Source organism: Emys orbicularis, chromosome 19 (genome assembly GCF_028017835.1).
Source record: "Emys orbicularis isolate rEmyOrb1 chromosome 19, rEmyOrb1.hap1, whole genome shotgun sequence".
NCBI lineage: Eukaryota > Metazoa > Chordata > Testudines > Emydidae > Emys > Emys orbicularis.
In genome coordinates, this window is record NC_088701.1 from 19395403 (window position 1) to 19422682 (window position 27280).

Below are 27280 nucleotides of genomic sequence, written 5' to 3' on the forward strand. Positions count from 1 at the left end.
GAGGCTAGCCCCCGGCCCCTCCCCTGCTGTTCCCCCACCCCCGCAGCCTCAGCTCACAGTGCTGCCGGCGCAATGCTCTGGGCAGCGGGGCTGCGAGCTCTTGCCAGGCAGCGCAGCTGCAGAGCCATACCCTGACCCGGTGCTCTGTGCTGTGTGGTGGCGTGGCTGGCTCCAGCCGGGCAGCACGGCTGCCTCTCCTGGTGCTCTGGGTGGCGCGGCTGTAGCACCGCCAGCCATCGGTGCTCCAGGCAGTGCGGTAAGGGAGCACGGGGGGTTGGATAGACGGCAGGGGAGTTCGGGGTGGTGGTCAGGGGGCGGGGCGGTCAGAGGGCAGGGAACGGGAGGGTGATTGGGGCAGGGGTTCTGAGGGTGCAGTCAGGAAGGAGAGGGGGGTTGGATGGGGCAGGGGTTCTGGGGGCTGTCAGGGGGCAAGAAGCAGGGGGGAGGGAGGAGGGAGTCAGATAGGGGGCAGGGACCAGGCCACCCCTGGCTGTTTGGGGAGGCACAGCCTTCCCTAACCGGTCCTCCATACAATTTCAGAAACCCGATGTGGACCTCAGGCCAGAAAGTTTGCCCGCCCCTGGTCTAGAGGGTGGTTCAAGGTACACACTCCAGCCTAGGCAGAAGTCAGAGTGGCATTGCCCAAAAAGGAAAGCCTAGCAGAGAAGGTAGCAGGGTTAGAAGTGGGGGGAGTGGATTGTCCTCTCACCCCGAGGACCCAGGAAATCCATATGGTCCAAGTCTATGGCTCCACCAGCTTTATTATAGTTGTACAAACATTAGATATTCAGCAAGCATTTGCAATATAAAAACTCAGATTTATTTTAATTAAAATAAGTTATATTCATAGAGATTTAACAATTTACATGTATACGATTCTTCCCCCAGACCAGCCACTCTGCAAGTCACTGCAGCTGTTTAAACGTGCCACAGTGAAGCTAAAAAAATATCCATCCATGAGTCCTTATGAGGAGCCACCGAGGGGCCTTCCGCCGAGAGTCAGACAGACAAGGCTGAAGCCAGCGCCTGAGTGCAAGGCACTTTCAGAGAAGCGGTGGTCCAGAGGAAAAAGTTTGGCTAGGAGGCAGTTTTCAGGTTAAGTGTTTCATACGAGAGCCTGGAGGGATGAGGTGCTGGATCCCTTTCATGATTCAAGTCCCATGACCCCCGGGAGCCCAGTGAGCAGGGGCCTCACTGCAGAGACACGGGTAAGCCATAGGCTATGGGGGCTGCGCCGATGAGGTATTTGAGTTTGGGGGCCTGGCGGGACTGGGCGACATGCTGGAGGAGAGGAGCGCCTGACCCTGCCTTCAGCCAGCTCTGGAGGAGCGCCTCCATATAGCGGTCGATGTCTCGGTCAGTCACGTCCCAGAGGTTTCCCAACACCAGGGGGCTGCAAAGGGAACAGACAGACACTTGTCTCCCCTCCAGCAGACACAGGGTTCTAGCCAGTACCTTAACCCAGCACAGCCATGTCTGGATCAAGCCTAGCCTGGGTACAGGGGGGGAGGAGGGAGAGGTTCAGTTCCCCCAACCCCCTCCCACTATTAAATTAGATCTATTTGAGAAAGTGTGTATAGCTTGGACTGGCATCAGGCAAGTACCAGAGCCATAGAGCTCTGCCTGTGTTGGCATCAGGCTTCCCCACAGAGCTGAACGCTGTGGCTGGGATTTGAGACGACGTTGTTTTATGGCCACTGGCATTTGAAGCTCTATGGGCTAAGCCAGGGGTGACCAGACCTCATGCTTAAGGGCACAGACAGAGCCTCTAAATGGGTCAGGAAGGAAACCTACAACCCTGGCATCTCCCTTCCTCTAAAGCAGGATGGGGGGGCATGGGCCAGTGGGTTGATAGTAGCCAGAGCACAGACTTCCCACACTCGAGATCTCATCCCTGGCAGACTCACCATCCCGCCATGATGTACTTGAGGATGATACCAGTTCCCTCCAGGTTGCCGCGGACAGCCAGGGCGGCGCTGCTGCAGCCGAAGAGCAGGGCCACAGCACGGCAGTCCAACTTTAGGATTGATGGTCCATCCAGGAAGCGGGCACCGGCTCCATGCCCAGCGTAGCTAAGGCAGAGTTTGTGGGTGAGCTCACAGCACTGCAGGGGGACTTGGTGACAGCTTATGGGTGGCTGCAGCTATCTTGGGGTCACTGCTCCCCAGCCTCCAACGAGACTGATTTACAGGGCAAATGCTCTGCACTTCCATGGACTGATCCAATAACCCTGCCATTGTTCCCCCCAGCTCCCCAATGCTTGAATCTAATTGCACTCCCATCCCTGAGCAGCAGAAACTTCTATCTCCCCAGGATTGTTACGCGTTGGTCTTTATGCGCAGGAAAGAGCCACCTGCTACGGACCTGACGATTACGGAAATGTGCACTTAGCATCCTGTAGAGAGGCATCTCCTAGCAAGGCAAGTATCCTCACTGTACAGGAACGAGAAGGGGAGGTAGCTTGTCCAAGGTCACACCCCAAGTCAGGCAGAGAGCTGGGAATAGAACCCAGGAGTCCGAGCTGCCCATCTTCTATGGAGATATGGTCAGTCCTGCTCGCCAATGCCACCCACCCTCAGACACTGGTGCCGGCATGAGCCGGCGAGACTACTTACACATAGAGATCACGCTGCGTGAGAGCCGACTGCATCTGCTCCTGGCTTGGGACTTCTCCTGTCACCCCCATCCAGCCAGGTTCGCTGTGAGACGACACTGGGTGAGAACAGAGCGGAACACCCACCACTCCCACAATGAAGGGCAAACCCCAACGGCATTGCTCAGCAGCGCCCCCTATGGCTACAGGCAGGAGGTCTCGACGGGACACATCTCCCTCTCTGCTGAGGGAGGCAGATTACAGCCAAGCCACGCCGGGCGACAGGCAACCACGCCCTGCAGAACCCCTCCCCCATGGGCACGTGGGGGCAGGGATATGCACCCACCTCTCAAACCAGGCTCGGAAGCGCTCCTCCGTCCCAGGCAGGTTGTCGTGTGGGTTGAGGACGTAGAAGGCACTGCTGGGATTCACCCCGCAGGTGAGGATGGACCCTCGCCGATACTGAAACGAGGACACAAGACGTGTTGCTCCCACCCTTAAGTGCAGCCTCCCGTAGAGCCACTGGCACAGGCGGAGATCTAGGTGGGCAGCCACAATCCCACTGGGAGCTATGGGTGCTGGGCACCACCCAGTCCAGCCATGTGACCTGAGTCCATGCTACAGCTAGGGAAGCCCCTGGCTGGCCTGCAGGATCATCCCACCCAGCACTTGGAGCCTGCCCTATTGCACCCATTTGCCAGGCTAGGGGTGCTCAGAGCCCCTCCAGCTAGCAGGGAGGGGGGACAGCACTTCTTGGCTGACCCTTTCAAGCTCAGGCCACATTTAGACTACCCGCCGGATCGGCAGGTAGTAATCGATCTATCGGGGATCGATTTAATCGCATCTCGTCTAGACGCGATAAATCGATCCCCAAATCGACGCCCGTACTCCACCTCAGCAGGAGGAGTAAGCAGAGTCGACGGGGGAGCCGCGGCGGTCGACTTGCCGCCGTGTGGACGGCCAGGTAAGTCGAACTAAGATACTTTGACTTCAGCTACACGAATAGCGTAGCTGAAGTTGCGTATCTTAGATCGATTTCCCCCCACAGCGTAGACCAGCCCTCAGTGTCACTTGAGCGGGTCATGCAGGGGGAAGTGGGTTTTCTTCCCCCACCAAAGGAAGGGCCCAGCTGATCTGAGAGCATGGGAGCTACCTACCGGCCTAGCTCTCACACAGGCAGGGGAATCCTTCCCCAAGGCCCAGCAGAGCCATCCCAGAACAGCCCCCCCCTCAACTTACCCTCTGAGCAAGGTTGTAACTGAGCAGGAAGCGCAGGGAGGGTAACCGGGTCACTGGCAGGGTTCTCAGGCACGGGATGTTCTCCCAGGGCAGCTTCTGCAGGTGCTAGAGAGGAGAGGAGGAGGAGGAGTTATCCGGAGAGGCAGAGGCTAGGCTGGCAGGGGCACGCTTCGGGGAGAGGACCACTAACCTTGTCCAGCACAAGAACCAGGTGACCACTTGTCTGCCCGCTGCGGGATCTCCACTTGTCCACCGCCTCCTGCAGGAAGGCCCGGGCGGCATCTGGTTGCGCTGGGCACAGCCCGGACGCCAGGCACTGCACATCTTGAGGGGTGAGGAGGTGAGAGCTGTTCAACACGAGCTGAGGGAAGAGGGGAAGATTGAGGCACGAGTGACTGTGCCAGTGTCCCCACGCAGGAGCCAGCAAGGTGATGGGCACAGCAAATCCCCATCCATGCCCCAGGGGAATGGCTTCAACTGAAAAGCCTCCCCCATGTGGGTACAAGGGACTTCCTAACCCCATGAGAGCACATGAGGGACCTGGCTCCCTTCCTACCACAGTCACAGCATCAGCTCAGCAGCCTAAAGCTAGGCCAATCCACATCTATCCCGCCCAGGCTCAGCCAAAAGCCCGGTCATGCTAGGGGCTTCTCAGCTGGTTCTCCCAGGACCACCCCCTCACCTTCAGCAGTGCTGGATCTGAATTTTCCCAGCCGCATTCTCCGAGATGTTCCTGCAGGCTGGAGGCCTCCTTGGCCACACCAGAGTCCTGGCTGGCCGGCAGCAAGGCTCCCTTCCAGCAGCTCAGCACCTCCTTCTCCAGGGTCTCGGTCAGGACCTGCAGAAGGGAAGAGGGAGTCTAAAGCCCTTGGGCACTGAAGAACTAGCCAGCAAGGGCAACCACTGGCCCCCTCAGTGGAAAGGCCAAAGGCTGGCCTGTGAGGAGGGAGCTCCCCCTCTTGCCCCTTAGGGCCAGGGGAGGCATGTCGGCAGAGAGGGGTGAAGACCCAAGTCTCCAGCTTGGCTGAGTCAGCCCCTGTTCCCGCATCCCCACCCACCTTCATCCTCCTGTCCAGCTCCGTCCGGCCCAGCCACCAGTCCCTCTTGTCCGTGCAGCTGCTGTATTCCTTCTGCTCCTTCTGGATGGCGTCGAACTCGCCAAGCACCGAGCTCAGGGGCGCCTGCAAGAGACACAGCGCCATGACCCCTGCCCTGAGCTCACATAGTTGCCGCTGCCCAGGTGCCCCATCGACCCTGCCCCTCACCTTGCTCTGCGCCGTTGGGATGTGGATGGTCACCGGGGTGCTGTCCTTCTCCAGCCGCGTTAGCAGCAAGGTGTCCCCAAGGGTGCCGGGCTGCAAGCTCACCAGGGTCAGCAGGCACACGGTTACACCTGGGATGAGCACAGCAATGGAGCAGTTAGGGGAGGCAATCAACGAGCCGAACCCAGCTAAGAGCCCTTCTTTGGTGTCAGAGGATGCATTCTGAATCCCCTGCGGTGGAAGGGAGTAGGCAGCCGGCAGGAGAGCCCCGCCTGTGCTGTGGCATGGACAGAGAACAGTGCAAGCCTCCCATGCCAACAGCCCTGCCCCTCCAGGGGGAGGAGGAGATTTTGGTTCCCCAGGCCCATTCACTCCTTGTTTGGGGCCTCAGATTGCAAACTAGGTCCCCCAGCTGGGATGGCTGTTTGCCATAGGGACGCCTGCCCACTAGGAACTGGACCAAGGACAACTCATTTAGCAAAGGCGCTGCTCTATGGCCATGTGGTGTAACAACATTCAGCCACCACAGACCCAGCTGGGTCCAGACCGGGCGCCTAGCCGCGAGATGCCCTTTCCCAGAGGGAAAGCCAAAAGCCGCCCGTTACCGCCAGCTGAAGGGGACCCTCCCTCCCAGCACATACCGCTGGGGATTTTTTGCAGCTGCTCCCTGAAGCCCTCGGTCTCGCACTGGCCCAGCCCTGCCGAGCTGAATTCAAACAAGCTCTGGAGCTGCAAATCGGCGTCCCCTCCCTGCAGGGTGAGCTCCTGCAGCTGGTCAGCAACGTCGGCCGCTGACTTTTTCTTCATTTTGCTGGAGATGGAAGCAGCGTGCAGGGAGGGTCAGTACAGCAGAGACCCACAGGACCCAGAAAGGAGAGGGGCAGAGACGGGGGGCGGGTTCAGAAAGGCTGTTCTGAACCAAGGGTTATGGAACAGGCAAGTCCCCATAGCAGCGAGCAGAGCGCCAGGCGGTGGAATCCAGGAAGTGAAATCAACTGGTCTAGTTCCAGCGCCTCAAGAGGAGCGAGGCAGGAGGCTACAGGGCAGCAGCAAAGAAGGGAGAGAGAGCTCTGAGTGAGGAGCGTTTAAACTAGGACGAGTGTCCTGATAGTGCTTCTTCTAGTTTGATGTTACCACTCTCACAGTAGCTTCCATCTCAAGAGCTCCTGAGGATTATTAAGCCCCCACACCCCCACCCTCACCCCCGAGCTAGGCATTATCTCCACGTTATAGATGGGGTGAGCAGCCTACGGTCTTCTGGCAGCACCAGGAGTGGTGGGGCAGAGCTGGCTCCCAGCTTGGGCAATCAGCCACCAGCCCATCTTCCCCTTCCCACCTCCAATTCAGTGTTAACCAAGTTATTTTGCCTGTTCTCACTTTCGGAGGCTTTGTACAGCTCACACGCGGTCTCATCTTGTGGCAGTGGGTTCCACAGGCTTGTTATGCCCCATGTAAACAGAGGCTATAAAGGCAGCCTTTGCAGGCAGGGAAGCAGTGGATCTAGAAGGGTTTCCCTTTACTGTATGAACCCGCCAGCCGAGGGCGGGCAGCTCTTACTAGAGTCTCCTGTGAACGTTGCTCATCAGCTGATGGCGGACAGTGATAGAGACGGACTCTGAAACCAGGTAGGCAGTAGTGATGGGGTCCCGACTGCCGATGCACAGTGCCAAGAGCCGGCAGAGCTGGCAGTAGAGGGTGCCTGGAGGGCAGTGGCTGATGGCCTGGAAGGCAGCTTTCAGGGAGTTGCTGACAGAGTCCAGAGAGGACACACCTGGAACAGTCAGAGCACATAACCCTGTTGTCAGACAGGGCGCGACAAGAGCGTCTTCATTCGGCCCTCCCTCCCGCCCAGCGCGAAGGTGGAGATCAGAGCAGAGGGGAGCAGGTGGGGTGCGAAGGGTTGAGTGGATTGGAAGGGGGTTGGAGTGGCAGCGAGCATGAGGAGGAGTTGGCAGATTTGGGGAGCTGGCAGGCGGGGTGGAATGGGAGTGCCTCGGCTGTCCCAGGGAAGAGTGGAGGCAACCTCCAGCAGGATTAGCTGCTGAAGTATTATAGCAGAGACAGGAGGACTGCCAGTGCCCGATCCAAGCCCACCAGGCTGCTATTGTGGCTTGTTGGAATGACGGGGTTAAGGACAGACCAGGCACAGAGTGCAACTATACCTTTGTTATACAACGGTCCCTGGATTCCCACAGGAGCTCACCTCTGTCCCCTGCAACTGCCACAAGGCCCTGATGTTTCAGTGAGGAGGGGAAGCAACAAAGGGAGACCCAGGTATTGTGGGGTTCCTAGGGCACTTACTGACAGCAGCGGCCAGGGAGGAGGAGAGCGCCTGCAGGTTGAAGGGGTTGTGGCTGCCTTTCCTCTCTGCCACCAGGAAGTTCTCCTCCAGATCAGCACTGGCATCTCGCCGGAGAACCTCGTGCTCCCCTTCGACACCATCCTGCCCGTAGGCAAAGAGCCTCTTCCTCCCTGCAGACAAGAGGGGACACTTCCCTCAGACCTCGCCAGGACACCAGGGCTCTGGCTTCCATCGGGGTCTGCTCAAGCCCAGGCTCTGCAGACGGGACTTGGAAAGATACGCTTCTGTGGGAGAAGTTGGATCCAGAACGTGGCAGGATTCAGTTCTCCCTTGTTCAGCATTGGGACAAGAGCAGCATCTTCAGATCCACCCTACCCCATCCACTTCCTCAGCTCAGCTCTCCCACTTGCCTCTGCTGTCTAACCCTCGGAGGCTTCCCTATCCATTTCAGGACCCAGCTCCACAGGCCTCCCCTTATCTGCAAGGCCCTATATGGGCTCACACCAGCCAACCAGGACACATGGCTAGAGAGCGTCCAGAGTGCTTTCACTCCACTCCTGGGAGCAAGGCCAGTCTTACAGACAGAGGATACAACAGTGAAGGGACTTGCAGCTGCAAACCAAGGGCAAGTCAAGGTTAGACCTCGGGGGCCTCCCAAATCTGGGCTCAGACCAGACTTTAGCAAGCGCTTTCTCCTTTGCCTCTATTCTCAGTCTGAGACCTCCGTGGTTTCTATGCCCCTTGATCTAACATGATCCAGAATACAGCTTGCCCAAGACATGTTACACGGGACAAAGCTGTCTAGTAGTCAAGCCCTCACTGCTGACTCCCCCACCCCTTTCTGGATAGGCCAGAAAGCCAGGCCTACCTGGGGCTGGCTCTTCCTCATCAGATCCTCGCAAGACCTCAAAGCTGATCTCAAATCCCTCTTCCGTCACCTCCTCTTCCTTGATGGTTCTTAGAAGCTCCCCTTCCTCCTCCTGCCCCTGCCCAGAGGGGCCTCTCTGGGCTGCCCCCTCCTTTTCTTCTTGCCCAGCAGCTTTCCTGTTGCCTGCTCGTGTTCTCCGGGGCTTGGCTTTGCTGCTCTGGGGGCAGTTCTCCGAAGAGTTGGCTTGGGCCCCCTCTGCGTCAGCAACCAAGGCCTTTGGCCGTGAAGCCTTCCTGCCATAGGCCGATGCCCGTGTTGTCTTGTGGCTGGCAGGCCCTGGCTCTTTGTGAGCAGCCAGCCCCTTGTTCTCTGGCCCCTGGGCTGCTGCAGTGGGATCCTCCACATCACTGTCATCGCTGAAGACCACCTGGGAACAGGGAGACACAATCAGTTTTCTCCAGGGTGGATCCCAGCTCCTTGCTCTCCAGTCCAGTCTAGTCTACCCCCTCTGGGCAGTGCCCAGAATGCATGTGGAGAGAGATTTATCAAGCCCTTCTTGGCACCAGGATGGGACTGCAGGGAACGGCCATTTTTTTAAGCAGGGGATCAGTAGCCCTGGAATCTGAAGGCCTGAGTTTCTCTCCAACACCAGCAGCACCAACTTCAGCTTCTCCTCCACTCTAGCCCAAGCTCTGGGCCTTGCCCAAGGGGAGTAGGAGCGAGAGGACAACTCCTGTATGCAGTTGATGACAATCTAGGAGGACTGACATCCCCATTAGAACTGGCTTTTGTCGCCCAACTCTGCTCACAAGCCTGGCTCTTAGACACTAGTGGTTTCCGGTCCTTACAGAACTGGGCCAATTAACCTAAAAGTGAAAGGCGACAAAGCGTCCTGTGGCACCTTAGAGACTAACAGAAGTATTGGAGCATTGTTGGCATATTGTGGGGCCATGCGGGTGCCCATAGCGGGGCCACCGGTCTGGAGGTATATATGGTCACCAAATTTGAAATAATTGTGCGTGAGGATAAAGTCACAGAGCTCAGCAACCAGTTGTGCTGTGGCATCATCAGGGATACTGTTCCTGACAGCTTGTATTCCATCTGCCTGTGGGATGTAGAAAGCCTCCACATCCATGGTGGCTAGGATGGTGCCTATAGTCTATAAGGTGCCACAGGACTCTGTCGCTTTTTACAGATCCAGACTAACACGGCTACCCTTCTGATACTAAAAATGAAAGGCTCTGTGCATCTTGTGAGCCAACAGGAGTCTCAGGGGCATCTTACGCACCAGACACAGCGGAGAACTAGCAATGGAAGGGTTAGCAGCCTGCAAATCTGGATGAGTCTCCACCTGGCCTTGGGACAATTTCAGCTTTGGGGGTACTATTAACCCTTTCAGTCCCTGCAAAGAGGTGGTAAGACCAGAATCCTCATGAAGAGATCAGGTTCCTGGAGCAGAGGATGGCCAGCTGCTCGTATTTATCTCATGTAGCTCGCAGCAGGGGGATGTAATAGAGCAAAGGGAGACCCAAGTTAGGTTGGATTACTGAAGAATTCTGCAAAAGTGAGCTGGGTCAGGCTGCAGCCTGGTCTTCCCCAGGGAAGGAGTACAAGCCCCATCGCCAGGGACATGGCAGAACTAGCCAGGACAATGCCCTAGAGAGAGCAATCCGCACTGATCAGAGGAGTGGGAGAGGGGACAGATGGAGTGGACACCACCCAGTAGGCCATCTCCCTATCCCAAGTGATCAGAAGCTGTTCGGGTCTGACCAGCAGGTGGTGCTCTGGAAGTTGCCCAGGCACAATGTTGTCCCTGAACCCCCCCTGCCCCCCCAATATACCTTCTGCCCCAAAGATACCATCCATCAATGAGTGCTGCGCCCACCCACTTACCTTCAGGCGAGATCTGACTCTCTTGGAGGCTTTGGGAGCCTTCAGCAGCTGGGACTTTGTCCCTGGAGGGGAGGACTCATTGAACACCATGAACGGAGCCTTGGGGCCAGGGGTTGGCTTAGTGTGCGAACGACCCTTGGTGGGAGGGAAGGATTTCTGCACTGGGGTGCAGGGATCCATCACAGGTCTAATAACGATCGGGGGCACCTCTCCATCTGAGTCGCCCAGGACAAAGACATCGCTGGACTTTATCAAAGGCAGGGGTTTGACTCCCTGGCCTCTCTTGGCTTTGGGTTTTGGGCCAGAGGCTGCCACTGGAATCTTCTTGCTTTTACTCTTCAGGGGCAGATTCTCCTCTTTCTTGATTGCCTTGGCCACTGCTGATCCTTTGGTCTCAGAGGAGGGAGTTGGGGGTTTCCATGCCCAGGCGCTGGAGAAGATGTGGGCCATGCAGCCGTTGTGCTTGGAGACCAGGCTGTAGATGGTAGCCACAGCTTTGGTGAGCAGCAGGCTGGCTTTGTGGTACTCCAGACCTGGCAGGCAGGGCACTCTGGAAGACAGGAATGTCAGGCCAGCCTCCAGGAGCTCCCACAGTCTCTTCTCTGGCCGGTGGCCACCCATGCTTTGAGCAGCCATGGTGGCATAGATGTTGGCAACCAGATCGTCCAGCAACCCAAGCACGGATCGGTCCCGAACAGCAGCCTTCTTGCTATTGTGCTGGGATGCCTCCTGCACCATGGCGGAGAAGCGTGAGGTCATGTCTGTACAGCGCTCCAGACTAGCCTGGAGGAGACCTAACCCTTCTGCTCTGTTCCCTGATGCCAGCTCCCACTGGGCATAGGAGACCGCCCAGTGGAGGCAGACGGCCGAGAGGGTCACATCAGAGCAGAGGGAGCAGGAGCACAGGGCGGAGTGGCTCAGGAAGTTCAAACATCTCTTTTTCTTGGGTTTCAGCACTGGGGAGGTGGTCAGGACATTCTCCTTCTCCTGCCTGCTCACTGTGTCCACAAACTCAAGCGACGGGCCCTTCAGGAAGCCGTCCTCTTCCCTGGCAGGCTCGGCACTGGGGCCTTGGCGCTTGCTACCCTTGGACCTGCCCTTCTTGGGTTTGATCTTCACTTCGCTTTTCTGCTTCTCTTTTGTTTCAAAGTCTGGAGGTGGAGGAGAGGGAGTGTGGTTAGTTATTTGAATGTCGCCACTTGTGGTCAACCTGTGCTGTGCTATACTTAACGCACGGTAGACTCAAGACAATCCATTATTACTGTCCTTTGTAGGAGGCCTTTTCCCCTCAATAGGACAGAATGCTTCCCACCACCCCACCCTAGGAAGGAGAAAGTAGTTATGTAGCCTCAAGACACAATACTGATCTTGGGTTGTAGAGTCAGACTTGTAACCATGGGACCCCCCCAAAAAATTTAGTTTTATTCCTGTATTAACATTTTCTCTCTCTTTCCAGGAAGCAGCTACTAGACACACTCCTTTACTGGCCAGTGGGCATCACTCTCAGCGAGCTAAACTTGAGACTTGGCACTCATAATTGCAAACCAAATCAAGACCTCCCCCTACCTCCAGCCCCTCTGGTTCATGGACCTCAGGATGTTCTCAGTTGTGTCATTAAAACTATTGTAAGAGACACCCTGCAGAGCAGGAAAAGCAGAACCCTGGTATCTGTAGAGCCTTCTCTACCCCTCACCATCCGCCTCTGAAGCGCGAGCTGTACGGCCACTGCCACCAATGGACAATGCCACGGGAAGAGCTGGTCACATTTCCTTCTCAGGGGGCATAAAGTCCTCTTCCCCTCCCCGCTTCTCTCCTTTAAATCAGAAGGAAAAAACCTCACCAGTGCCAGATTCTAGCAGGAACAGGGCTTGTTGGAGGTCTGAGTGACACAGCTCCAGCTCACTTCGCTGCAGCTCCAGCTTGGCCTTCAAGACCAGAAACCCAGCACACCTAGGAAGAGAAACCCATCAACAACCTGGATCCCATGAGGTAAGATGGCAGCTTGATTAGCAGTCCATGAAGACCAAATTTTCTCTAGAGAATGATCAGCCAACCCCACCACCAAGGCTGCTTCCTGCTCTGGCAGCAGCTTGGACAAGACCCAACACCTGGCCTCCCCATCTGTGATGGAGGAAGTTGTCCCCTAGGGCTGGCCTGAAAGCAGAGCTGAACAGCTTCCAGAAACATGGAGTTCCTTCACAGGCATTGAGACACGACACTGATGGAGTTGCTTCACATTGAGATAGGCATGTTGTGCCCCGTGAAGGAGCCTTTCCCAGTGAGCCCCTTACCACCGAATGGCCTGCAGCTTCATGGTGAGTTTGAGGGCTTCCAAGCAGAAGGCTTTAGCTTCACACACCATCTCCACTTGGCTGAAGAGGGCAATGAGCTTCTCCGAGCAGACCAGCAGGTCAGCTAGCACCTGCCATTTCTGCAGGAGATTTTCCCCTGCATGAGAAGAGAACAGGTGAATAGGGGTCCTCTTTTGCACTGTACCTACAAAGTTAAGGGGAAGCCACTTAGTAATTAACGTCTACAAGACACTGCTCTACTCCAGACCATTAACATCATCCAGCGCTTTGCTGGAGAGGCTAGTCAGGGTAGGTCACACGGGAGTTTATGCTCCAGTGTAAAGTCATTCTAGTCGATATTGAAGGGACTGGATCAGCAGGCAACCAGCCAGATACCATGGTGGCAGGCTCTGTATCCCTAGCACAACAGCTAGAATTCCCTGAACTCAGTGTTCACTGTTGTTTTGCCTCCTGCCCCTCTAGTGCTCTCTGTGGACACTTGATCATGGAAGCTAGACTGTTGTATATGGAGGCTTAAGACTTTCTTAGTTCTATGAGGAGACACTAGGCCTGCTGACATAAAGGATGAAGTTAGATTAAAATAGGAAGATATGTTTCCATCCACCCAAAACCAGATCAGCCTGAAGTTCTCCACACGGCAGCTAATCCCTGCGCAGACTTCAAAGAGCACAATTTGGAGAACCAGCCTCTTCATTTCCTTCTATGCACAAAAGCAAGATCCGGTTAAGACAACCAAGTCCTCTTAGTCAGGGCTGTTAACGATACTGTCTATGCACATACTCAGCTTACCGTGATCCACAAACTGAGTTTCTGTGACAGTTTTAGGAGAGGAAAGCAAGTCACCGCCCATCAGGAGAAGGAGGATGCTGCGGAAGAGTTTGTGAGCATCAGCAAGAGCAGTCTCAGGGGTCTTCCATCCTGTACAAGGGAGCGTATGAACATTAGCACCATCTGCCTACCCATGCAGACAGCAGTTAATTCCCCCAGTGCCATTAACAGCAGCGTGCTTGGCATGACTCCAGTTATTTGCAGAAACTCCAGCAGAACTTATAAAGCATGCAGATTCCAGCATTCGCTCTCTGCCCATCTCAATTGGAAGGGTGGTGTCACAAGACAGGGAGATCAAAGCAGGCAGCCCTCAGCCAAGTGAGGGACATTTTTAGGAAGCGGAGCGTCTGCAATGAAACTCAGATAGAAGTTACTTGGACCACTGCTCCCCTATTCCAGGTCACATGCTGATCCCCAGCCTGGGTCAGGAAACAATCCCTCTCCCTGTCTAGCCTTATACAACGAAGTCTGCTATGGGAGCGCTATACCGCGTATCGATTCGGCATTGGTTGCCATTGCAGATGGACACAGGACTAGATCCACCACTGGTACATTCGAGTCCATGCTCTCAGAGCTCTGGAGGACCGCCCCAGATTGGTAGGCTACTCTGCTTCTGCCCGCACAGGAGGGGTGGAGAAAAGCATTTGCCACATTTGTGGTAAGACAGGTAGAAGGTGCCCAAGTTTAGCATGTCACTAACGTTGTGGGCCAGGTGGTCATCACTGGCAGGCCAAGAGAAAGTCAGATCTAGGTATCTGTGAATGCCCAAGCCACCCTACAGTCTTCCAAGGTAGCATATGCCACCCAGTATATGCCCACAACCCCACTGCCATCAGAATACACCTCTACCCCGATATAACACGACCCGATAAAACACGAATTCGGATATAACGTGGTAAAGCAGTGCTCCAGGGTTGCGCACTCCGGTGGATCAAAGCAAGTTCGATATAACACGGTTTCACCTACAATGTGGTAAAAAAACTTGGCCCCCTGAGGGCAGCGTTGTATCGAGGTAGAGGTGTATCTCCCATGCTGCTGAGACACTCTGGACTGCAGTCAGGGTTTTGCCATGTCGCCATGCTCACCTTGTGCCCAGAGCTGTTGCCTGAGCTTAGGCAAAAGGCTGGTTGAAGGAAGGTTGAGATAAACTGCCATCAACTGGAGGACATGGGCTCGGAGCAGGTACCAAACCTTTGAGATCTTCTGCAGGGCTGGGTGTTGGAGGACCTCTAGCAACAGAGTGAGGCCTTCTTCAACCTGTATGTGATAGAGATGAGGACTGAGGGTACAGTGACCTGAAAAACAGGTGTCCATATGAACCAAGACTTATCAATTCAGCCTTACAGCTTGATTCAATTTGCTGTAGTCCATGGAACAGACTAGAGGGGAAGACTAGAAATGTAAGGGAGAAGTTTCAAGAACAACAAGGTCATTGAAACTATCACTTCTTTCACCCCTTTTGAGGAGGGGATTTCCTCCATGCAAGATCTGTTGACTGAGACACTGCAGAATGGGTTTAAGATCCTGCTAGTCAGGAACACTATGGAAAAACCTCAGACTGGCAGGGGCAGTGTGCAAGGCACTTACACTGCCTCTGCTCACCTTTGCCTGGAAAGGGCAAATCCAGAAATCGCCAACTGGCACCTCCCCCCAGGAGCATGTAAGCTAACAGCCTGGCTTGAAGAGGACTCATTGCTCTAAGTCCTCTCACAGTTGAGCAGAAAGGTTTCCATGCTGGCATCCGATCTTCAAAGTTTCCTTTCCTAGTGGTGCCAGGATGGGCTTTGACTCAAATCCTAAACAAGGTGGATATTGGGCAAATCAAAAGTTTTCTAACAAACATGTAAGGGTTTCAACTAAATGGAGCTTTTCATAAAAAGGAATATCTGCATTCCATGGGGAGTTTTGCTTTTTTGTCAAAGACATTTTCTGCCTGAAAACTGAAATATGTCAATTCTGAAATGTCACTGAGGCACTTCATGCTTCTACTTTCTTCTATTGACCAGACTCCATCTCCTATGATGCTCCAGGGCCATGTGACTACCATGCACAGGAGGGATGGAGGGGAGGTGCATCGTGATGGTGCATCATGGGAGATGAGTCCAACCAAGGAGCCCAGTCTATAGAACTCAAGGTACCCAGACTACATGTCCCATGAGGCATAGCAGCTGTATTTCAGAATCAAACTATTACAACCAAAACAAAAAACAAAACAAAAAAGAATTTTCTGTGGGTGGGGGAAAGCCCCATTTTCCAACTAGCTCTAGTAGATCCATATTTAAAGGTCACATTAATGATTTCTGCAGAGCTGAAGCTTGATAAACAAAGGGACTGGAAAGTAACAGGAGCTACATCTCAAAGGGTTGTTACCTTATGGTTTGCACAGCACAGCTGGCTATGGAGTATAAGGCACGTTTGCTTCAGCAGCAGATAGGAGTCACTGCTGCAGTCAGCCTTTTGCAAGCAGGACTCTGCTTCTTCCAGGAAGATCTGAAAGGAGATAAGCCAAATGAAGCATGCGCAGTCCAGGGATTGCCACAGAGTGATCGCTGAATTCATCTCAACCACGGTCATGTTAAAATCTTAAGAGGCACAAAGCACCACAAAAGCTGGATTAGGATCATGTTAGAAACCAACTCCTCCACTGAACTCCCATGTACTGGGCAGCTAGCTTTTCTTCACCTCCCCTTCACAATCCTAGAAGACAGCAACACTACACAGAAAAGCTGAAAGTCAGACCTACCCAGTGTACGACTCTCCAGGCTTGACAGTTCAAACCACGGAAGTTAGGTCAAGTGTCCCCACCCTAGCAGAGAATGGCACCATCGGTCTGTGTGTCAGTGGCTCCCAAACTCCTTTCCGCCAACAACCCTTTTGGAGTCTGCCTAATTGTCCCAAACCCCTTTCATTTCCAGTAGTACTGGAACAAACCCCGCCAGCGTGACCTCTCATGCATGGTGTGTGACGGACGCCATTGAGAACAAAATGCCATCCTCCATGCAGCAAGAGTGCTAGAATGCTCTTCTGACCTGGCTCTGGCTCAAAGGACTGACCCTCACATAAGCCCAGACAGACCCCACCTTGGGAACCACTGCTATAAAAGTCACCTTTTTACCACCACCACACCCCACCCCTGATACTTACCTTGGCCTCACTGGGACTCTCCAGCAGAAACAGTAGTTTAGTCACTTGACACAAGGCGCTGGCTGTCCCAAGCCAGTCACCAAGGGCACTGGAGAGGGTTCTGATCAGGAGATAGCTTTCCATGGACTGCAGCGGCTGTGGGACAAGGAAAACCAATACACCCCATCTCTATAGAGGCTCATCCTAGACAAGCCATACATACACCTCTACCCAGACGTAACGCGACCCAATATAATGCGGTAAAGCAGTGCTCCGGGGGGGCGGGGCTGCGCACTTCGGCGGATCAAAGCAAGTTCGATATAATGCGGTTTTACCTATAACACAGTAAGATTTTTCGGCTCCCAAGGACAGCGTTATATTGGGGTAGAGGTGTACTTTAAAGCCATCACTTCACCCACCTCAGGATGAGGCATTGTAACTATTAAATGGCTGCATGACTCTTCAGGGCAGTGGGGGGGGGGGGGGGGGGAAGAGAAGAGAGAGAGAAAACAAACACTCCTACAGCAATGAGGGCTGTGCAAGCACCCAAATAGAGAGGGGACCACAGGAAGCCACAGTGGAAGAGATTAGGACTGTTTAAAGAAGAGACACAAGAGCTACATACGAACAGGGATTGTTATAGAGGTCAACCAGGAGGCTCCTGTTGACCCTCACAATGAGATTAGAAAAGGCGACACAGGAAACCGACATCATATAATTAGCCTGTGAACTCCCTGCCGCAAGGTACCAAAGACAAGATTTTAATCGGCTTCACGAGCTGAATGTTTATATGAACACACACACACACACACACACACACACACACGTTACAGTAGATAAAAGTGTAAGGATATAAATCCTCATGCTTCAGGGCATAAGCCAACGGCCAAGGGTCAGGAATGAAACCCCCATGGCCAAGTACTGAAGAGATTTCCATAATGGTGTGACACCTTCCTCAGAAACATATGGAACAGGCTACTGTTGAGATAGGATACCCAACTATACAGCCCAATAGGAAGTGCTGCTGTAGGTCAGGCTATGGTCCTAATCTAGGGAGGAAGAAGGATCAACAGAAGCTGATCACTGATCATGTCAGGGAGCACCAAGTGCCGGGGCTGCAACGCCCACAAGCCACCCCTTGGCTAGAGCAGCACAGGCCCTTGATTAAAACGTGAAGGGTCACATAAGACAACACACTGGCTCACTTTTAGCCACTGGGTCAGATACAGATAACTTTAGCGTGGGTAGCTACAGAGATGACCTATGGTTAGTACTAGTCTGAACCCTCTCAATGCCACAAGGCTAGGACGAAGCCACCTCCCCAGCCCATCAGAGCCCAAGGCTCCAAATACCTTTGCCATCATTCTGTAGAGCGCTGCCATGATGTGCAGGGAGACCACGGTCTGCTCGACACTGCGCACTGCTGGGACTCCCTTCTTGGCCAGGAGCTTCTTCCACAAGGCAAGGGCATCATCCAGGCACTTGGCCTGTGCTAAAAACCAAGGCATGTAGCTGTCACTTAGCCACCAGGGGTCTGATCCATCTCCTCCAGAGCCAGAGCATCAGACATGGATAAAATCCACCTCTATAGCAGCAGTTACCCAAACAGTTCTTGAGAGAAGGCAGAGGGAATGATTCAATGACCCCCACCACACGCAAGCAGGGGTGTTGTAGGTTTGCAGGGGACAGTATCCAGACAGGCCCAATGTGCTCAACTAAATGATGGAGAGACCACCAATCCCACACCCACTGCAGCGGCAGAATTCTGGGATACATTCCCCTTGCTCCCAATGGGAGCATCCCCCACCCCCTCGCACCCTGGAAGATTCCATGGGAGACCCCGTGTGCCTCACCCCCATCTCAGGGATTTTCTTTCCTGGGCCCAATGGATTGGTTTAACCCAGACCAGAAGAGTTAGGCATTGCTCCAAGATACTGTTGGCATTTAATTGTCCCACCTCAAAGAGGGTCCTCACCAGAATCTGCCACCAGGTTGAAGGAGATGCCGTTGTACAGGAACTTGTCATCTTGGAGCTTGTCTTCATAATTGAGGTCATTGGGTTCAAAATCCTCCAGGTTCTTGTGCCCCTGGTCTCCGGCTCTCTGGTCCCTCTCAATGCTCTGCAGCAGGTTGAGAGAAGCCAAGGCAGTTACAGCACATTGTTGATGGGACGTCTGATAGGAGGAGAGTTTGTCTCTGCTCCATCACCATTGGGTTTTCACCCCTTGAGGGAAGGCAGCCAGTCTGATGGGCCAGGCACAGCGAAAGCTCCCAAAGACAGCATCCCAGAAAACTGCATGGGCACTTCCCCGTCCTTCCTGCTCAGCCATTTCACTGCTTCAGGTGCTGGTGCTTTGCAACCATTCTCTACAGGCGGGCCACTGACGTTCTACTAGAAAGACACCTGGTATATCCAGTTTAAACCAGGCATAGCTGGGCACACATGGTGCCCATCACCTCTCATTGTGGCTATCAGGCAGTTGGAGAGCTTTTCATTGGCCCCATTGATACCAGGGCTGCCCCTGGCCACAACTCCCCAAAGACAGCACCATGACTGCTGTGCCGCAGCCTCTCACCTACCCTTGCCACCCAGAACCCTGTCCTCACCCCACTACAATGCCGAGGTGGCTCCAGAGCTTAGACCTCCCATGTGGCAGTGAGGTTTGATCAGAATCACCAGCATCACACTGCTGCTGCCACCTACCTCCTGCATTTTGGATTCGAGGGTGCAGATGTAGAGCCAGAGCATGGCCTGTGCTTTGTCATCCAGGAGCTGCTCCTGGTTCTCCGCATTAACAGGTACAGAGTCCAACAGTCGCAGGGCCTCCCGTACGGAGTCCAGGGAGGAGCTGCAGGAGAGGAGACTGGTTATAAGCCAGACTAACAGCATCTCCCCCCCAAGGATCTCACAGTACTTCACAAAAAGGTGGGAAAATATCATCCCCATTTTAGAGAAGGGAAATGGGCAGAGGTCAGCAATTAAGCGACAGAGCTGGGTACAGAACCCAGGTCTCCCATATTCCAGTCCCTTTTCTCACCACTATCATCTCAGAGAGGCCTTCAGTCCCCAGGGCTATCGTCTGGCACCAAGAGATTCAAACCGGGGAAGAGGAGTCATGTGAGGCCAAACCCCACAATAGTTCACACAAGGGGCAGCCCAACAGTCCTGTAGCCTTAGCACCTCTAGTCTTCTAGAGGAACTCCATGGAACGCCCCTGTAGGGCAGCAGAACATGAACCTCCCAGATGGCAGGCACAATAGAAAAGACATGGCCCCTTTTATTCAGTAGCTCTCCTATAGGGACCATTAGTGTAACAGAGACATCTCCTGCCCTGCACGTGCCTGGAGCAATCCCCAGTGCTTACAGGGTGCCAGGTTGCAAGGGGCTGGAGACCTGGAAACAACATTTGTAAGACACAAGTCGGGTCACTAAGGGGCCCCCACATTTTCAGTACTGCTGGGGAACCCCCACAACTGGCGGCTTTCCCCATGTGGCTGCCTCCTGGAGGAAGGGCGGCCGATCAGAACCGCTGCAGGAAGCGGGTAGCAGAGGAACAGGCAGATGGGAGGGTGATGAGGCCCACCCCACCCGCCACTCACCAGGCCGTCTGCTCCGTGTAGTCGTGATAACACAGCACCTGGGCCAGCTCCACCAGGTTCACCGCCCGCTCATGCTCTCGGCCGCTCTCCTCTGAGCAGATCTCCAGCAGGTCGCAGATCACGTTGAAGCGCTCCTGCCCCGTGTCGGCCCGTGTAGCCTTGTAGGCTTTCAGTTCTTCAGAGAGCACAGACACCAGGGTCCCTACATCCAGGCCATGCCCCTCCAAGCCCTCCTTCAGAGTCCTGCAGCAAACATGCAGGTCAGACAGGAGCAGCACTTGGAGGTGGGCCACTCAAGATGGCTGCTAGGGCTCCGGATAGCCCCACCCCTAGCTGTGCACTACAGCACAGACCCAGCTTTCTAGCCAAGGTAGCATTTCTTCTGGCAAGCGTCAGGTTAGTCTTTAGGTATTTCAGTAGCTTTGATCATTAGTAGGGCCCTACCAAATTCACGGCCATGAAAAGTGCGTCACAGACCATGAAATCTGGTCTTGTGTGCGCTTTTACCCTATACTCTACAGATTTCATTGGCGAGACCAGTGTTTCTCATATGGGGGGCCTGACCCAAAAGAGAGTTGTAGGGGGCGCAAGGTTATTTTAGGGGGCTCACAGTATTGCCATCCTTACTTCTGCGCTGCTGGCGGCGGCTTTGCCTTCAGAGCTGGGCTCCCGGCCAGCAGCCACCGCTTTCCAGCTGCCCAGCTCTGAAGGCAGCGCCGCCGCCAGCAGCAGTACCGCAATCCCACCACAATAACCTTGTGACCCCCCAACTCCTTTTTGGGTCAGGACCCCTAGTATTACAACTCCATGAAATTTCAGATTTAAATAGCTGAAATCATGAAATTAGTGATTTTAAAAATCCTATGGCCGTGAAATTGACCAAAACGGACTGTGAATTTGGTAGGGCCCTAATCATTAGTTACACAGCTGTGTCTCTGCTAGGATAGTGACCAGGTTGTGTGTGACAACAGATCTGTCTTGGGGTACTGAGAGAAATATCCCTCCATTTTACAGATAGGGAAACTGAGGCAGAGAGCAGTATGGCCACAAGATGAGTGGCCAAACCAGGATAGACCCCAGGAATCTGGACTCCCAGTCCCATGCTCCATGAAATGACAGGCCAAAAGAAATGCTCCCACCCCCGATTTCAGCCCCTTCCTTACTTTAGTCTCAAGTCTTCATCTCCATTTTTTGTTGCATCCATTTTGACTCTGACCCAGAGCAGCACTGGCTCTGCCATCTGCTCCGTGATCTTGCGATGCAGCGCGGCCAGCCAGAGTGCCACAGACTCAAGGCCCTTCTCAAACCTGCACAGCTTCCTGTAGCTTTCCACCTGCAGCTTAAAGCATTTGTGCAACTGCAGAGAGACAGAGCGCGTGACTCGAAGGAGCAGTTTGGAATAGGATGAACAAGATTCACTTCCACCTAACCCCTGCAAGGAGGCACCATCGGCAAAAGCTTCCCCGTTTCCTGGGCCCTCGAGGCCCAAGCCCCACGTTGCAGCCCCCATCCTGGTGGAGGGCCTGTCAGGACTCCACATCAGCTAGAGGACGGAGAGGAAGTGCCTTACATCTCCTGACACTCAGGGCCGGAGTATGTTGCCTTCATGGAAGTCTGGTTCCTATAGCCCAGGGACTCAAGCGCATGGCTCCCTTACACCAGACCCCCAGTCCCCAGTGAGCTACCCAGAATCTTAGACAGCTACTCACCCTTTCTGTGGACATCTCTGGATATTTACTGGACTCTGCCATCCCCAGCTTCCGGCAGAACACCTCAGTCACTGAGCTGGCCTCCACATACAGCTTCTGGCTGTAGAAGCCATAGGCCAGCTTGAATGTACACGAGGCTGCCACAGCAAACAAAAGCATGAATATTAAAGGCTGCCTCACTACAAGATTACATTACTCTCCGCTCCCCTATGGAGGATAGGGGCCCACTGCCCTCGTTCTGAGAGCCTTGTTACCAATACCCTTGCAAGAGAATCTATGGCAAAGAGCTTGTATGGAGAGATCTGGATTTTCCAGTAGAGCATCAAGAATCTCACTGGCCTAGTGCCAGCCATGCGTAACCACTTACACTGTCCCCGATACTCCGGCAAGGCGAGCATGTCATGGAGGCACCATATTTGGTCTCAAAAGGAAGGGTTTGCCTTGGGCACCTTCTGTTAGAGAGCTAAGGTTGCAAACTCCCCACAGCCATCCCATCGGAAGCAAGCATCAGTCTACAGAGGAAATGTAAACACTGACAGGAGGAGACCCACCAGTCAGTACCAAACTGGTGCATCCAAATCTCCTCACTTACCCAGGTGCCACTCCGCTGACTTCAGCTAAATTGCTGGAGATTTGCACAAGTGACAGGATGAGGCCCCAGGAGTTGAGTTAAGGTAGGAGACCATCCCCTCTAGACTAGAAGGGCTGTATAAAAGCCTCCAGCCTCACATCACCATTCTGGGGCCCCTCTCCCCCCATTCCCGTTTGACCATCCCCCTAATCCTAGGACTTGCAATGTGCAAGGCATGGATATCAATTCCTCCAATGGATACTGGATACCAGTAACACCCCAGCCCCTTCAATCCCAGGGTGGGCTTTGTGAGGCCCACACTCTCTGATCCTTCACTGCTCTTTGGGCCACAAGATGCTCAGTCATTTCCCTGCAGTGCAGATTTAAGGAAGAGGATAAGTGGGAAGAATCAGATGCAGAAGCAGGACAAGCACTGCCTGGGACTGAGTCAGGGGGAAGAGGAAGAAGGTCTAGTGGCAGGTGATTTGAACAGAACAGTTGATAGGGATACGGAGGTGGGAGGAAAAGGATGGCTCATGGGGTCTAGGAAGAACATTTTCTTTAGGGTCTCATCAGGAAAGACACTGCAGTGGAGCCACTGCTCTCTAGTAGCAGTGATTACCAGGACAAACAGGAGCCAAGAAGCAGAACTTCGGAGGGGCTTGGGGCAAGAGACAGGAGTAGCAGCATCAATCATGATGCTCTTGTTCCAGTCACATGGGAGTCTTAGCACCATCAAGTGGCAAGACTTTGCAATACCACATTCCGTAGTTAGCTCCAGTCCAGCAGCAGCGCGGTTACTCTGGGAAGGACTTTGTAATCCAAAGAACCAGGGCTATCTGGTCACAAGCCACGCCTGTTCCAGCTACTACAGGTTAGAGCTTTTGCAGGATAGGGAGGAGCACCAAAGCGATAGCAATGCTTCCCTGCCTAGAAGGGAAAGGTCTCAGTCAGATCTGGCAGAGGGGTCTCAGTGGAGGAAGCGGTCAGTTTCTCTTCCTGGCAGCCCTGTGGTGCTTAGGATATTTGTGGGGCGTTAGTGAATGTTGCAACTTTTTTCATGCGGAGTTTTGTTTTGCATTCAGGGTAATGGACCAGATCTTCTCGCAGAGCAGCACAGAACAGTTAAACATTGGGGAGGCCATTCCCTCCCCACAGACAGTAAGCCTTGTAACGCACGATGGAGCGGGACCCTGCTCAGAGGCTCAGGGACTGACCTGTGACATCAAGGTATTCCACCTGGTCTTGTTCAGAGAGCCCCTCTAGTGCATCAAGCATCCAGGTAATGACACTTTGGCAAGAGCCCACCAGCTGCTCCAGTCCAGCCGCCCCTGCCACCTGTGGAAAGTCAGAGGTTTGGGGAGCAAGGGAGATGCAGCAGGAGTGCTAGGACATTTGAGCAGTTGCACGGGAAAGAAATAATCAGGGATTAAGAGCATGAAGCAGCATTCTTCCACTGCTGCACAGCCTTTATCTGCCAGCTATGCTCAGAGGGTCACCACCACACATGGAGTGGCTATAGCTGGTTAGCGCTATAGAGTGGCGATTGTGGTAACTGACTTGCCACGTACTGGTCTCTCAAAATACTGGTTAAAAGTCTGTCACCACATAGAAGAGGAACATCACCACCTAGCTCTTGCAGTATACGTCTCACCTGTAGATCTCACAGCACTTTACAAAGGTAAATATCTCCATTTTGTAGCTGGAAAAACTAAAGCACAGGGAGGCAGAGTGACTTGCCCAAGGTCACCCAGCAAAGCGGTGACAGGAATTGCACCCAGGTCTCCTGAGTCCCAGTCCACTGCCCTAGCCACTAGGCCACTCTGACGGTGCAGCCCAGAGTCACTGGCTGAGGGTTTACAGGGAGTCAAGGGCAGATTCAGGAACAGAATCCAGATTTCCCCAACACTAACCACGTGACCACACTTCCTTCATTTGGGTGGGAGCAGAAAGCAACTGGCAAGAGGGAACCCTGGAGTAATAAATGTAGTTTACGCTAATAGCAACCTGCAAGTACCATGGCTCCTAGAGGACATCTCCCGCTGACCTGCTGGCCATTCAGTGATGCTCTGTGGCACGTTCAGCCCAGTCTAATCTGAGACCTTCTAACAAAGGAAGGCTGCATAAGGCATCCATCCTATTGTTCTGGGGTAGGCTGGATGAGACACAGCAATTTCAGAGAGGGGGAGTGTTGTTGCCATTACAGCACTCAGAGCCCTGCTGAGCCAGGACCTCAGTGAACCAGGCCCCACATGGGAGTCCAGTGGCCTCAAATTGGGACCAGTCCAGCAATGAGAAGCTTAATGGTTTTTTGCACCCACGCTTCTTGGAGATCTCCCTTGCCCACTCCCAGTTCCTAGTGACATATGCTATTCCCTCCACTGCCAGTACCTGGGAACCCAGGAAGGCATCATATGCCACTGTGGTGTAGAGCTGCAGGCTGTGATAGTGTAGCTGTTTCACGGCTTGCTGCGGTTTCATGTTGTCAGGAGGAATCTGAAGAGGGAACACAAAAATGCAATAGCCAGATCAGCATGGAGAACTCACGTTGGCATCCCCAAGGAGCATCCGGCCCAGCTCAGCACACATGGATCAGGCCCCATCGAAACAATACAAAAGGTTGCACGGTCATTTAATTGGCAGACAGATGAGCTACCAAATAGCAGCAGCAACTGGCTAGTATGTGGATGCAGGCCCACCGCACTCACCAGTGATGCATCCTTATTAGACCTCAGCTAGCTCACGGAGAAGGGAAGCTTGCATTTGTCAGCAGAACCCCTTTATCGGGTGGAGACACACCTGTGCACCCTGGCAGGTTAGATTTTGGAAGGCCACATGATTCCCAGACAGAGGAGATGACTACACTGCAACTGGAGGTGTAATTTCCATCTTGGGGAGACCGACACGCGCTAGCTTGGATGGAGCGACCGCATTAAAAACAGCGTTGCTGCAGTATGGGCAGCAGCAGACATTAGCAGCTCACATACGTACTTCTTAGGGTCTCAGGCGGGATTGTGCTGAGGCAGCTTGGCTGTGGCTACACTGCTATGTTTAGTGCACTAGTTCGATCAAAGCTAGTGCAGGTACGTCTATCTGAGCTCAAACTTAAACCTCCGGCTGCAGCGTAGACTTACCCAGAGAGCACGCTTCCTTTCTGCGGTGCAAAGCTGGTGTACTGCGGAAGTGGCACCTCAGCCACATGCAATCCCCAGCCGAATGCCAGGCTGGGCTTTAGAGCCCTGGAGCTCGAAAGATCCCAGCTGCCAATGGGCCTGATCCTTTGCTGCACTCCCAGGCTGTGTACAAAGCCCTGGCACAACCCTTTGTGTCTCAGGCCCCACCCCACCTAGGGGAAGCCCTAAATCACAAGCTTTACTCACGCTATCCAGCAGCCTACGGAGAAGCCAGGAATAACCCTCCATGAAAGTGGAAAGGCCAAGGATGTCCTCCAGGCTGAACAGCCTCCGCTTGCTCTTCTTCACGTACCCATTTAGGGAGGAGACAATGAACTGGCAGCTTTCACCCAGCACCCTGGGCAGGGGCTCGGGGACTCCAGCCGCACAGCTCAGAGCTGCAGCAGCTTGGGAGAGGGGCAGCCCAGCCTGACTCTCACCCAGTGCTAACACCTGGTTCAGCTGGACTCCGGCACGAAGGAGACCCAGAGCAGCAGCAAAGCCCCTCCTGATGTCACCAGCTCCTTCTAGGTAGCCCTGGGCTTGGTCTATCGCTTCTTTGCCTTCCCCAAAGCAGCTGCTCTTGCAGAGACGCCGGCATCGCTCCAAGGTGAGCTCGAACAGGCATAGGGACCGCTGCAGGGGCAAGGGCTCCACTGCACTCCTCCCATCCAGTAGGGCTGCGATCAGGTGGCGAGCAAGCTGCTCGCTGAAGAAGCAGGCATCTTCTTTGCTTAGGGGGGTCCTTTGGGCCTCAAACATCACAGCAGCAGCTGCAGCTTGACGAGCGACTTGGGAGGTAAAGAACGGGGGCTCCAGGGGCAGCTGGGCTGAGCAGTCTTCCTCCAGAAAGACCAGAAAGCGCACGGCCTGCAGCCGGCCTGAAAGCACCACCCTGCTTTCCCTTGGTGCCTGGCCCGATTTAGCAAGGGCATCTGCACCCTTCCACAGCACGCTAAAGCTGCTCTTGGCAATGGCCTCAAAGTCTTCAGCAGGCACCTCTGGGGGCCGGCACCTTGCCAGGTTGGCATAGAGCAGCTCAGCGAACCGTAAGCAGGCATCATAGGCTCCCTGGGTGGCAACGTTCCTCAGCAGGTGGTAAAGGATTTTCTCCAGGTAAAGGGGAACCTGCTGGGGGCCGGCTGCTATATAACCCTGGCATGCCAGCTCAGCCAGGTCCAAGAGGCTTTCAAAGTGTGCCAGGCAGCTCCTGCCTAGTCCCAGCCAGTGGATGCAAGCCCGAAGGATTTTATCACACGCCGTGCTCTGCCAGGAGAGCTTGCTTGTGCTGCCTGGGTCTTCTGGGGCACAGGCAAGGCTTTCCTGAAAGGAAACAAGGTGGTTAGTGCAACCGACACGCACCTTTTATCAGAGGATCTCAGAGCATTTTCATATTAGGCCTCCCAGGACAATATTGGTCCTGTGCGTCAGATGGAGAGTCTGGGGCACAGAAGGAAAGCAGCTTCCATGGAGAAGTCACACTGAGTCAGCAGTGGAGCTGGGGATAGCACCCATGAGTCCTGATCCCCCAGTCCCCTGCTGTGACCCCTACGCACTCCTACAACACGCCCCGTTCCTCAACTGTGCATCCATGTACAACGCCCCCTCTGTTTCTGGTAGTTAATGCCAAACTTTTTCCCTGCCCACACTTCTCACTAAGGGTCCGACCCAGAGAACAGCTAGACGTCCACTTCTCCCACAGAGAGGTTTCCTCTTGCAGTCTCACCTTCAATTCCAACAGCAGTATCCGCGTCTCCTCCCAATTGCTGATTCGTGCCATAACATCGGTTCCTTTTAGGCGCTTCAT

General features: G+C 54.1%; 1 protein-coding gene across 1 annotated transcript; it reads right to left on the minus strand.

Annotated features, from left to right (window-relative positions):
- Positions 1-1191: 1191 nt before the first annotated feature.
- Positions 1192-27280, minus strand: ESPL1 (extra spindle pole bodies like 1, separase). Its single transcript, XM_065419482.1, has 30 exons — positions 27200-27280; positions 25681-26796; positions 24692-24796; positions 23518-23638; positions 21730-21866; positions 21184-21377; positions 20021-20263; positions 19125-19269; positions 18396-18540; positions 17773-17912; positions 16442-16576; positions 15668-15787; positions 14383-14554; positions 13259-13387; positions 12449-12605; positions 11998-12107; positions 10158-11308; positions 8265-8691; positions 7396-7566; positions 6652-6865; positions 5736-5905; positions 5098-5225; positions 4891-5013; positions 4515-4670; positions 4023-4193; positions 3833-3937; positions 2940-3055; positions 2616-2699; positions 1908-2072; positions 1192-1393 (listed from the first exon to the last, which is right to left on the minus strand). Exons 1-30 carry the CDS (start codon positions 27278-27280, stop codon positions 1192-1194), a joined length of 6633 nt encoding a protein of 2210 aa, XP_065275554.1.

What these genes read in the sequence shown, in the direction of transcription:
- ESPL1 (XM_065419482.1), bottom strand. Translation starts at nt 27,280, where the DNA reads ATGAAGCGCCTAAAAGGAACCGATGTTATGGCACGAATCAGCAATTGG. An exon ending in TCGAATCCAAAATGCAGGAG is followed by an intron (nt 18,541 to 19,124) that starts GTAGGTGGCAGC and finishes AACCTGCTGCAG; the next exon opens with AGCATTGAGAGGGACCAGAG. An exon ending in CTCCCTGGCCGCTGCTGTCA is followed by an intron (nt 6,866 to 7,395) that starts GTAAGTGCCCTA and finishes TGACTGTTCCAG; the next exon opens with GTGTGTCCTCTCTGGACTCT.